The sequence below is a fragment of the Salmo salar genome, chromosome ssa06, assembly GCF_905237065.1.
Source record: "Salmo salar chromosome ssa06, Ssal_v3.1, whole genome shotgun sequence".
NCBI classification, from domain to species: domain Eukaryota; kingdom Metazoa; phylum Chordata; class Actinopteri; order Salmoniformes; family Salmonidae; genus Salmo; species Salmo salar.
The window spans coordinates 60,495,015-60,507,919 of record NC_059447.1 but is presented as its reverse complement, the minus strand read 5'-3'; the positions used below and the strand labels follow the sequence as shown (position 1 = coordinate 60,507,919).

Here is a 12,905-nt window from a genome sequence, read left to right as displayed (position 1 = left end):
GGAGATGTCCATTTCCTGTGTTCACGGTGACACAAAGTGGTATCCTACCGTGTGGACCACCATTGTGACGCCACAAGGGAGCTGCCAGATGACAGTGGGTGCCGTGCCAGAGCTGCCGGTACCTCTCCTAGTGGGACGGGATTGTCCACTGTTCGCGGCCCTACGGCGGCACGAGTTGAGGAAGAAGGTACGAGCCACCCGAAGAAGTGTGCGGGGACGACCAATAGCCTGTGCGGCCTGGAAGCAACCGATTAACCAACATGGCTCTACGGCTCCGGAGTCGAAGGGGGCACCGGGACCCGACCCCCTGGGGAACCCCTGGAGGAGGAGCCCATCCTTCCCCTCCTTGATTTCGAGGGGCCAGTCGAGACCCCCGCTGGGGTCCAACTGAGGGGACAATTCGGGACGGTCCAGTGGGAGGACCCGAACTTGAAAGCCGCCGCAGCACAAGTGATGTATTGTTGCTGCCCTGACGGTATGTGGAAACCGTTCTTCAGCTGGCCCACACCCACCTGTTGGGGGCACACCTGGGAATGGAGAAGACCCGGGAACAGGTGGTGTGGGAAGCCCAACCGACCCCATTACGCAGCGTGGTAGAGCACGTGGAGACGATGAGGGTGCGGATGACAGCCATATGGCCCATCATGAGGGAACATATGGAGAAGGCCCAACGCGCCCAAGCCCAGGTCTACAATCAGAGAGCCCAGTCCCGAGATTCCAGGTGGGAGACAGGGTGCTGGTCTTAATCCCCACGGCCGAAAGTAAGTTCCTGGCAACATGGTACGGACCATACGAGGTGGTCGAGAAGATGGGACCAGTCATTTACCGCGTACTGCAACCGGGGAGACGGAAACCTCAACAGATTTACCACTTAAAACCTGTTAAAGAAGTGGCACGAGAGGACAGCCTTGGCCGTGTTATGGTCGGGACATCGACCCCACCAGCAGTACGCAGCGGCCTATTTGAATGACATCATCATCCACAGCCAAGGTTGGGAAGAGCACTTGACGCGCCTCCAGGTGGTGCTGGACGTGCTCAGACAAGCCGGGTTGACTGCGAACCCTAAGAAGTGCAAACTAGGTTTTGAGGAGGTGGAGTACCTGGGGTATTTGATCGGACGGGGGAACGTCAAGCCCCAGGAGAGGAAGGTTCACGCAGTGCGTGACTGGCCCGTTCCACACACCAAGACACAGGTCAAGTCCTTCATGGTACTGGCAGGATACTATAGCCGATTTATCCCCAACTTTGTGGCTATAGCTTCTCCCCGATCTAACCAGGGCCCGCCTCCCGAAAACAGTGAAATGGACGAACGAGACAGAAGCGGCGTTCAGCTGTCTGAAGGAAGCGCTGTGCTCCCATCCGATCCTCGTAACGCCTGATTTCCAGGTGCCGATGGTGGTCCAGATGGATGCGTGTGATACAGGACTAGGCGCCGTTCTGTCCCAGTTACACGATGGGGAGGAGCACCCATCATGTACATCAGCAGAAAGCTGGTTCCTAGGGAGAAAAAGTACTCCATTGTGGAGAAAGAGTGTCTAGCGGTGAAGTGGGCGCTAAACACTCTCAAGTATTACCTGTTGGGTACCCTATCGAGAAGGGAGACGTACGTCGCACTGACGACAGTCCCCTCCCCGACAGAGCTGTGGGGGGGGGGGCGTACAGCAGGTCAGCCACCTTGGGGAGACTCGTCGAGGCCTGGTGACAGACGGAGTATACATCACTAGGCGATGGCTCCATCGGCTGGACATACCAGGTCTCGACGGGCTCTCCACCCAGGACTAATTGGAGCTGATTGGGGAGTTTGTGAGTAATCAAGGGCTGATTGCTCACCAGCTGTACAAGCCCCATAAAGCTGCCAGAAGGGCAGCACACAGGGGAGGACTGGGGGAAGTGAGGTGACTTCCGTGTAGTTGGAGATGGTTACCAGAGGTAAAATGAGAGAGTTGAGTTTGTGTGCACGACAGGATACAGCAAGACCCAGAGCCCAGAAGACGGTATCCCGGAGAGGGTCTCATAGGGGAGACCTTTTCTTTTTAATTTATTATTTAATAAACACCCTTGAAACTGAGCTAATCATACTCTGTCCGTGTCTGATCTGTGTAAACGTCTTGACCAAAACCCCTGGTCTGCCACAATACATACAGTTGAAGTCGGAAGTTTACATACACTTAAGTTGGAGTCATTAAAAGTCGTTTTTCAACCACTCCACAAACTTCTTGTTAACAAACTATAGTTTTGGCTAGTCAGTTAGGACATTGACTTTGTGCATGACACAAGTCATTTTTCCAACAATTGTTTACAGACAGATTATTTCAAGTATAATTTACTGAATCACAACTCCAGTGGGTCAGAAGTTTACATACACTAAGTTGACCGTGCCTTTAAACAGCTTGGAAAATTCCAGAAAATGATGTCATGACATTAGAAGCTTCTGATAGGCTAATTGACATCATTTGAGTCAATTGGAGGTGTACCTGTGGATGTATTTCAAGGCCTACCTTCAAACTCAGTGCCTCTATGCTTGACATCATGGGAAAATCAAAAGAAGCCAAGACCTCAGAAAAAAAATTGTAGACCTCCACAAGTCTGGTTCATCCTTGGGAGCAAATTCCAAACACCTGAAGGTACCACGTTCATCTGTACAAACAATAGTACGCAAGTATAAACACCATGGGATCAGCCATCATACTGCTCAGGAAGGAGACGCGTTCTGTCTCCTAGAGATGAACGTACTTTAGTGTGAATAGTGCCAATCAATCCCAGAACAACAGCAAAGGACCTTGTGAAGATGCTGGAGGAAACAGGTACAAAAGTATCTATATCCACAGTAAAACGAGACCTATATCGACATAACCTGAAAGGCCGCTCAGCAAGAAAGAAGCCACTGCTCCAAAACCGCCATAAGAAAGCCAGACTACGGTTTGCAACTGCACATGGGGACAAAGATCGTACTTTTTGGAGAAATGTCCTCTGATCTGATGAAACAAAAATATAACTGTTTGGCCATAATGACCATCGTTATGTTTGAAGGAAAAAGAGGGAGGCTTATAAGCCGAAGAACACCATCTCAACCGTGAAGCACGGGGGTGGCAGCATCATGTTGTGGGGTGCTTTGCTGCAAGACGGACTGATGCACTTCACAAAATAGATGGCATCATGAGTTATTAAAATGATGTGGATATATTGAACCAACATCTCAAGACTTCAGTTAGGAAGTTAAAGCTTGGTCGCAAATGGGTCTTCCAAATGGACAATGACCCCAAGCATATTTCCAAAGTTGTGGCAAATTGGCTTAAGGACAACAAAGTCAGTGTATTGGAGTGGCCATCACAAAGACCTGACCTCAATCCCATAGAAAATTTGTGGGCAGAACTGAAAAAGCATGTGCGAGCAAGGAGGCCTACAAACCTGACTCAGCTCTATCAGGAGGAATGGGAAAAAATTCACCCAACTTATTGTGGGAAGCTTTTGGAAGGCTACCCGAAACGTGTGACCCAAGTTAAACAATTTAAAGGCAATGCTACCAAATACTAATTGAGTGTATGTAAACTTCTGACCCACTGAGAATGTGATGAAAGAAATAAAAGCTGAAATAAATCATTCTCCCTACTATTATTCTGACATTTCACATTCTTAAAACAAAGTGGTGATCCTAACTGACCAAAGACAGGCAATTTTTACTACCGGATTAAATATCAGGAATTGTGAAAAACTGAGTTTAAATGTATTTGACTAAGGTGTATGTAAACTTCCGACTTCAACTGCACACACACACACACACACACACACACACACACACACACACACACACACACACACACACACACACACACACACACACACACACACACACACACACACACACACACACAACACACTCTTAAAATGTAAAGGTAATTCCTGATAATGCCCTAAAATGGAACATTGCCTTTAAATGTCAATTAGGCTACAATGCGGAACTTCGGCAATACGGATTGAATCCAGCCCTTTAATCAAATTATTGTATCAATTTAAGCAAAAATAGTAAAATATGTGATGAACTAACTGATTGGATGGTCTTGTGGTCGATGAAAGAGACTATCATATCCTCTAGAAGGGAGTGGTTACAACTATGACATCATCAAATTCTGTGCTCTGCCACAGATTTGTTTACGTAGAGTTCTATGTAGTAATGTTTGATTGGTCAACATTATATTGTGATCATCATTATGGTAATAGACTATAGGTACAAAAGCACCACAGAGTCAAGATCACATTTGTATCACATTGTGACCAGAGAAAAAGGATTCACATGTGCATCACCATCTGCATGGTTGAGGAGAGGTAAGCTATGCTGAACTGAACATAACATTTTACTTAACCATCTTTTGAAATGGCAAAACACTTGTGGTATTTGTGAAAATATTTCCAATGAATAAGCAACAGTAAAGTACATTTTAATAAATTTTATTAAATGACAAAAATACAGCATTTGAATTTGTTTAATTAAATCATCCACCATAATTTCCAACTAATATTCTGTAATTGATGTTTTCATCTATAGTAATAATGTGACAATAATGTATATTTTATATTTCAGATAAGATTCTTTCAACCACGACCATGGAACCAGGAATCAGTCTCAGCAAGGCTGATATTGTTGAGAATATACTTCTATGTTTTGAATCAGTGAATGGGTCTTGCAAAAGATCAATCTTTCCTCCAACAATACGAGTATTACTTTATCTCTTACTTGGCTCAATGTCTGTTCTCACAGTGTGTGGCAACCTTCTTGTAATCATCCCCATCATTCACTTCAAACAGCTCCACACCCCAACCAACTACCTCATCCTCTCTCTGGCTGTGTCAGACCTCCTCTTGGGGGTTTTAGTGATGCCTCCCAGAATGGTATATTCACTGGAAAGCTGCTGGTATTTTGGAGATTTACTCTGTAAAATATACACCAGCACTGATATCATGTTGAGCAATATATCCATTCTTAATTTGTGTTTTATTTCTTTTGACCGGTATTATGCAGTGTGTCGCCCTCTCCTTTATAGAACTAAAATAACTGTTCACTTTGTTCTGATTATGATGCTGGTCATTTGGACTGGTTCTGCTATAGTAGTGTTTGGTATAGTATTTCTGGAGCTCAGTACTTGGGGCGTGGAGGATTTTTACTATAAAAATGTTGCCTGTGAGGGACAATGTATTTTGTTTCAAAACAAAGCATCGAGTACTGTGTCTTTGGTGCTCTCATTCTACATCCCAGGAGTAGGGATGCTTAGCATCTACCTAAAGATTTTCCAAATAGCACAGAGACAGGCACGCTCAATTCAGCGTACAACCAATCAGAACTCTGTAGGCAAATCACAGATGAAGGCCACCAAAACACTTGCTATCATTATGGGGGTATTTCTATCATTCTGGACACCCTTTTTTATCATCAACAGCATTGATCCTTTTATTAGTTACTCTACCCCACCCATTTTGTTTGAAACATTTGTATGGATTGGCTATTTCAATTCAAATATTAATCCCATAGTGTATGCTTTCTTTTACAGTTGGTTCAGGAGAGCATTTAGAATGATCATTTCTGGTCAAATATTTCAACCTGACTCTTCAGAAATACAATTGTTTTCAGAATAAATATGTTTAGTTGTTTTGGCTCTGTACTCCAGCACTTTGGATTTGAAATGTGATTTAATTTGAGGATATTTTGATCTATATCGGGTGAATTGTTTAGAAATTGCAGCCCTTTTTTTACATAGTCCCCCCCATTTTAGTAAACCAAAAGTTTTGGGACGAATTCACTTACAGTGCCTTGCGAAAGTATTCGGCCCCCTTGAACTTTTCGACCTTTTGCCACATTTCAGGCTTCAAACATAAAGATATAAAACTGTAATTTTTCGTGAAGAATCAACAACAAGTGGGACACAATCATGAAGTGGAATGAAATTTATTGGATATTTCAAACTTTTTTAACAAATAAAAAACTGAAAAATTGGGCGTGCAAAATTATTCAGCCCCCTTAAGTTAATACTTTGTAGCGCCACCTTTTGCTGCGATTACAGCTGTAAGTCGCTTGGGGTATGTCTCTATCAGTTTTGCACATCGAGAGTTTTGCAGTTTTGCACATTTTTGCCCATTCCTCCTTGCAAAACAGCTCGAGCTCAGTGAGGTTGGATTACTATTATTCTACAATGTAGAAAATAGTAAAAATAAAGAAAAACCCTGGAATGTGTAGGTGTGTCCAAACTTTTGACTGGTACTATACATATTAATCTGGAACTGTGAAACTGGCACATAATGTAGGTTGTAATGTGATAACAAATAAGTCATATGCTATATACATTGATTCTTTCCTTTTATGTTTACTTGGCCCTGTGTTTTCCATCTGTATCTGAGATGCAAACAAGATATGGTACATTTAGCCTCTGAAGCCCAGGCTTCTCAGGAAGGATGTCAACGTGAAATGGTACATTCAAATGCATTTTAAATACTCCAGGCATGTACAAGGCCTTTACTGTATCTATTTGTTTTCCCACTTTCCATTTTTTTTACTTCTTCAGTAGAGCACCTGTCAGTTTTGTAGAGAAAAATATTATCAAGATGGATAACTTATTCCAGTCTGATTTCATACAGTATGAGTTTTATTGTATTTTTATTTTAAAAAATCAACATACATTTTTATTCAAGAGCACATAACGAACAAGTACAGAATTCTGCAGTATGTTCGTAAGATCGTAATGAGGATCACATACTAATATGAAGGCCGATATACCCCTTACAGAAAATCGCATGAATTTCATGTGAACACCTGAAGTGTTCAAAATCAAATGTTTGGTCCCGCTTTAAATTACGTTCAGGTTATAAAGCTTTCATAAGCACTATATAAATGAGCTACAAAGCATCTATAACCATATGTCATGCTTTATAAAGGGTTCATAACTGTGTGACATAAACACCATTGTCAAATGTGACATAACCCACTATGTCGAATATGATATGAACATGTGCTTTATAAAGGGTGACATGTTGGGCTGAAGGATGGCACGCGCTCTAAAGTAAGTCATGATGTTACACCTAATCTCGTTACCACCCTACAGTAACCTGTGTATGATGAGAGAAACTTCATAAATCAGTAGAACGTCAATAACCTATTCGTTGACACTTCATGTAGTGTCCTGTAACACTTCATTTGAAGTGAGTGTCATGTTCATCGTAAACATTGGACCAAAATGCAGCGGGAATGTGTATGCTCATCTTCTTTATTGATAAAGAAACTAAACAAAACACTTAAACAAAACAACGACGAAAAATCCAGTCTCATAAGGTACAATGACTATACAGAGAAACAACTACCCAAAAATCCCATGGACAAAACACCCCTATTAAATAGGACCTTCAATTAGAGGCAACGAGAAACAGCTGCCTCCAATTGAAGGTCAAACCAATAAACTAGACATAGAAATAGAAAACCTAGAACAAACATAGAAATACATTAACAAAAAAAATTAAACACCCTAAACAAACACCCCCTGCCCCGCCCTGACCAAACTATAATAACAAACAACCCCTTTTACTGGTCAGGACGTGACAGTGAGACACCTTTGATAATTCATAACACATCCATAAACACTCTACATCACATGACGCTGTACTTACTTTAAGTCAGACCCCTTTGGTATTTTATAACAAATACATATATGCCTTATATCATATGACTCTGTACTTACTATAAAGTCAGACACCTTTGGTCATTCATTACACATAAAGGCTTAATGATGTAAACACAAATGTATTAACACTCAGGGAATTATAACTAATAACTAACATATGTCCTTTTATTTTTACATTTTTAAAACAATACAAATACATTCAGTTAAAAAAATTCCAGCAATGCAATTACATTGAACATTACACAGAGATGTGAACATTGTAGCTTGTTTCTGAGCTGGCGGACGAATGGTTCTTAACTCTCTGCCTGCTGGAGGTACTACATGTTGATTCCAACCTTAAAGTAACAACAAAGAAAGTTAGCAGGTCTGTTAGGAAATGCCTTTGTCACACCATCTGGATAAGGGCATTTCTGTAAAGGGGAGATTGGAAACTCCATTTGATTCGTGCTATTTTATTCCTCTGTCGGTGTATCTTGGGGGATTTTTATTTAGCTGAACCTACCAGCTAAATACATTTTGTTAGCTAGCTAACATAGCAAGCAACTGCTGTGAAGTCACTGAAATTATTTGAAATAACAATTGAGGTACAGCAGCTATGTAATTTAACTCAACACTTAACTGCTACAAACTTATTTAAATGACAATAAATAAGCATTGTTGTGAACACAATTTAACATGATTTATAAAGTGGTGCTTATGCCACCCTTTATAAAACACATGTTTGTCATATTTGACATAGTGGGTTATATCACATTTGACATTGGTGGTTATGTCACACAGTTACACCACATTTATGAACCCTTTATAGACATGACATACGGTTATAGATGATTTGTGACACATTTATGTAGTGTTTATGAAGGCTTTATGAAGCCTTTATACGCTGCACGTCGTTTTTTATTTTGATATATTTTACCCTTATTTTACCATGTAAGTTGACTGAAAACACATTCCCATTTACAGCAATGACCTGGGGAATAGTTACAGGGGAGTGAGGGGATGAATGAGCCAATTGGAAGCTGGGGATGATTAGGTGGCCATGATGGTATGAGGGCCAGATTGGGAATTTAGCCAGGGCACTGGGGTTAACACTAGTACTATTACAATATGTGCCACGGGATCTTTAGTGACCACATATAGTCAGGACACCCGTTTAAGTTCCCCCTACACAGTGCAAAGTCCCCAATCACTGCCCCGGGACATTGGGATATTTTTTTTAGACCAGAGGAAAGACTACCTCCTACTGGACTCCAACTCATTTCCAGCAGTATCTGGTTTCCCATCCAGAGACCAAACCTGCTTAGCTTCAGAGTCAAGCCAGCAGTGGGATGTTTTAATGTGATCTTATTTAATGTGATAACATGTGACAACATGTAAAGCAACATGTGAAATGTCATGTGAAATCATGTGATTTTCCATGTGAAATCATGTGTTTTTCTGTAAGGGACAGTCCCACCCAGATACTGTATACCACCAAAAATCATCTGTGAGTAATACAAGATCATTTCAGAATTGTTTTTTTAGTTGAGGTGTCCTTAGTGGTGCTGTAAGGAGACATTTGCATCCTGCTCTGCCCACCCGCTGAATCCCGCTGTGTGCTGTGGATCTAGGATTTCTAGTGCAGTTCTCTGTACATGTTTGTTAACTCTGTGTTATTGTCACATTCGTCGTATGGAGTAGACCAAAATGCAGCGGGAATGTGTATACTCATCTAAACACTTAATACAAAACACAACGACGAGAAACAGTCCTGTAAGGCACACAGCTACACATGGAACAAACACACCCTGCCACGCCCTGACCAAACTACTATAACAAATAACCCCTTTTACTGGTCAGGACGTGACAGTTATGGGTATTAGTCAGTCTGTTGTTAGACAAAGGGCAGTTGATATTTGGCTCAAAGACAACAGGCTGTGTAAGGTCATTGAAGTTTAACTATTAGTAGTTATTATTAGTTTAATTATTCCAGAACTGGGATTAATAATCTTCATCTAAAAATGTAATCATAGACCATATGTGTGTAATCCAAGGTTAGAGGGGACATCTGGGATTTTGCATGTTCACGATATCCCATTTTAGTTCTTGTTTTATGAACCAGAACTATATCTACTCCTGGATTTATTTAATCTGTCCCTGTGAAACTGTCCAGAATGTAGGCTATAATGTGGTAATTATACATTCTGTTTTACAAATGAGGCATATTATTTTTATCTATTTATTCAGCTATTTATTTATAGTCAGTCCTTGCATTTATAGCTCGTCTATGAATTGAAGAATAGTTACATTTCTCTAGCCACATTCCTCAGCTGTTAACCAAAACAAATGGCGAGGTCACCTCTGTTGTTTTTCGAATCCCAGATTACCTGATGATCAGAGAGCCCAATCAGAATGAGTACAAATTCTCAAACATGACATCACCCCTATTGTTTATCAACACCTTCTGAGTGGCGAGACACCTATGGGAATGGGACCATCATTAAAAGGTGTTAACAGAGCCCTGTGGATCCTCCATTTGTCCACCTTTAACAGAATCATTACTATGGAGACCTCTCAACATGCTCATTTGATGCCATGAGCTGGTTGCCATGGGCACCTCAAATCACAGGCCATTGAGGTCACAGACTCACTACACAAAGTGGCCTACCTCTTCTGTACTAGTGTGGTTTTTAAAATCAGCTCTCTGCAAAATAACGTAAAATCTTCTAATAAGGACATACTGCAGTCATTTAACCAATATTTATAGTACATGCTTGGTCATCAATACAGTTAACAGTTACATTCACAAAATACACAGGGAAGTATTACAGTTTTAGATTGTTTGTGTCTGAACATTGAAAGACGTTTGTCATGGTTCATTTTATTACTTCCAGAAGTCACTAATCCAGAAGTCAGTATGTCAATCAATGTCAATGCACAGTCTGTAGATGTCCTATTGCTCAATTGTTATTTCTATTAAGGAGACAGTATACCCATTGATTGTTGAAGAATTAAGGGCTAGATTCAGTCCGTAGTGCTGAACAGTGAACAACATACAGTAGGAGTCTCCACTGACTAATCATCTGATTTCATTGACTGTGGAGCAGCCAGAATATTAAACAGGTCAAAAATTATGTTGTGACCATTTTGACCAGGGGATGTCCTTGTTGGGGCTAGGGGGCAGTATTTGCACGGCTGGATAAAAAACGTACCCGATTTAATCTGGTTACTACTCCTGCCCAATAACTAGAATATGCATATAATTAGTAGATTTGGATAGAAAAGACTCTAAAGTTTCTAAAACTGTTTGAATGGTGTCTGTGAGTATAACAGAACTCATATGGCAGGCCAAAACCTGAGAAGATTCCATGCAGGAAGTGGAAATCTGATTTGTGGAATCACCTTCAACACTTTGCCTATGAAACACACCGTGAGTTAGGATTCATTTAGCACTTCCTAAGGCTTCCACTAGATGTCAACAGTCTTTACAAAGTGGTTTGAGTCTTCTCTGGTAAAAACTGACCGAAAGAGAGGCTTGGAAAGTTGGTCATAGAGGGAGGGCCATTACTACTATGACGCGGTCGCCAATGGGTACCCTTTCATTCCAAAACATTTAGTAAGACAATGCAATCATCCGCCTTGAATATTATTGAAGCTCTGATTGAAAAAGGCCCTAAAGATTTATGTTATACAACGTTTGACATGTTGGAACGAACGTAAATATATATTTTTTGCACATTCGTGACGACAAGTCCCGTGCGCCTCGTACATTATGAGTAGCCTTCAGAACGCGCTAACAAGAAGGAGCTATTGGGACATAAATTATTAACTTTTTCGAACAAAACTACATTTGTTGTGGACCTGGGATTCCTGGAAGTGCCTTCTGATGAAGATAATCAAAGGTAAGGGAATATTTACAATAGTATATTTGATTTTAGATGGTTCCAAGACGGCGCTAACCTGTATCGCCTAGCCTATTTTTCTGAGCATAGGACCTCGTTTATTGCAAATTGTGATTTCCCAGTAAAGTTATTTTTAAATCTGGCAATGCGGTTGCATTCAGGAGATGTTAATCTATAATTCTTTGAATGACAATATTACATTTTAACACTGTTTTCGAATAGTAATTTTGTAAATTGTAGCGCTGATTCACCAGAAGCATTTGAGGGGAAATATTTTCTGAACGTCACGTGCCGATGTAAAATGCTGTTTTTATATATAAATATGAACTTTATCGAACAAAAAATGCATGTTTTGTGTATCATGATGTCCTAGGAGTGTCATCTGATGAAGATTGTCAAAGGTTAGTGCTGCATTTAGCTGTGTTTTGGGTATTTGTGATGCATGCTAGTTGCTTTGAAAATGGCAGTGTGATTTTTTTTGGCAGGGTACTCTCCTGACATAATCTAATGTTTTGCTTTTGCTGTAAAGCCTTTTTGAAATCGGATGACGTGGTTCGATTCAGGAGAGGTGTATCTATAAAATGGTGTAAAATAGTCATATGTTTGAGAAATTGAAGTTATAGCATTTATGAGGTATTTCTATTTCGTGCGACGCGATTCCACTGGCTGTTGACTAGGGTGGGACGCAAGCGTCCCAGGTTCCCAGACAGGTTAATGGTATCCCATATCTGTTTATACTAGGCTAGCTAATGCTAAAGCAGCCCACTGGATTCCATGAAAATACAACAACTAGCTTTGGGGTGAGTAGCTACTGGAAGTGTAGTGGAATCCAATGAATTGCTTTAGCATTAGCTAACCTAACATGCTGACGAAAAACGCATTTTAATTAAAAACTAGCAGTATTTCAAACTTCTGAATTTTCCACATCGGATAATGGGATAATTAGGAGTACAGCAACACCTTCCATCCCTAGATTGAGGTATGTTTTCAAGCTACACCGGTGTGCTAATCTCATTCACAGACACTTATGTCAAATGCGCAAATAGTATGGTGGATCAACACCTGAAACTTGTCCTTATTTAGCCAATACAGAAATACCGGGAGAAACTCCAGGCACATAGACATCGGCTTAATCATCTTAATCTACCAGCCAATCATCTCCCACAACACTTTCTCCCTAACCCTCCTTCTGTATGCTAGCACATCACAAGCACAGAGCCACGCCTCGCAGTCATGTGATTCGCTAAAATTGAATGATGACAAAAACTTTACTCAGTAAGGTCACTCCCATAAAATTCTATGGTCACGCTAAGACCAACTTTGAATTGTTGATGTACCGGGTTTACATGAACTGTGCGCAATA

At 41.0% G+C, this 12,905-nt stretch overlaps 1 protein-coding gene across 1 annotated transcript; it reads left to right on the top strand.

Annotated features, from left to right (window-relative positions):
• The first annotated feature begins 4,589 nt into the window (after nt 1-4,589).
• Nucleotides 4,590-5,810, top strand: LOC106607614 (trace amine-associated receptor 1-like). The gene has a single exon (XM_014204757.2). It carries the CDS (start codon nt 4,603-4,605, stop codon nt 5,626-5,628), a length of 1,026 nt encoding a protein of 341 aa, XP_014060232.2. The 5' UTR covers nt 4,590-4,602; the 3' UTR covers nt 5,629-5,810.
• The last annotated feature ends 7,095 nt before the right edge of the window (nt 5,811-12,905 follow it).

Excerpts from the sequence above, each read along its gene's own strand:
- LOC106607614 (XM_014204757.2), top strand. The coding sequence starts at position 4,603 with ATGGAACCAGGAATCAGTCTCAGCAAGGCTGATATTGTTGAGAATATA.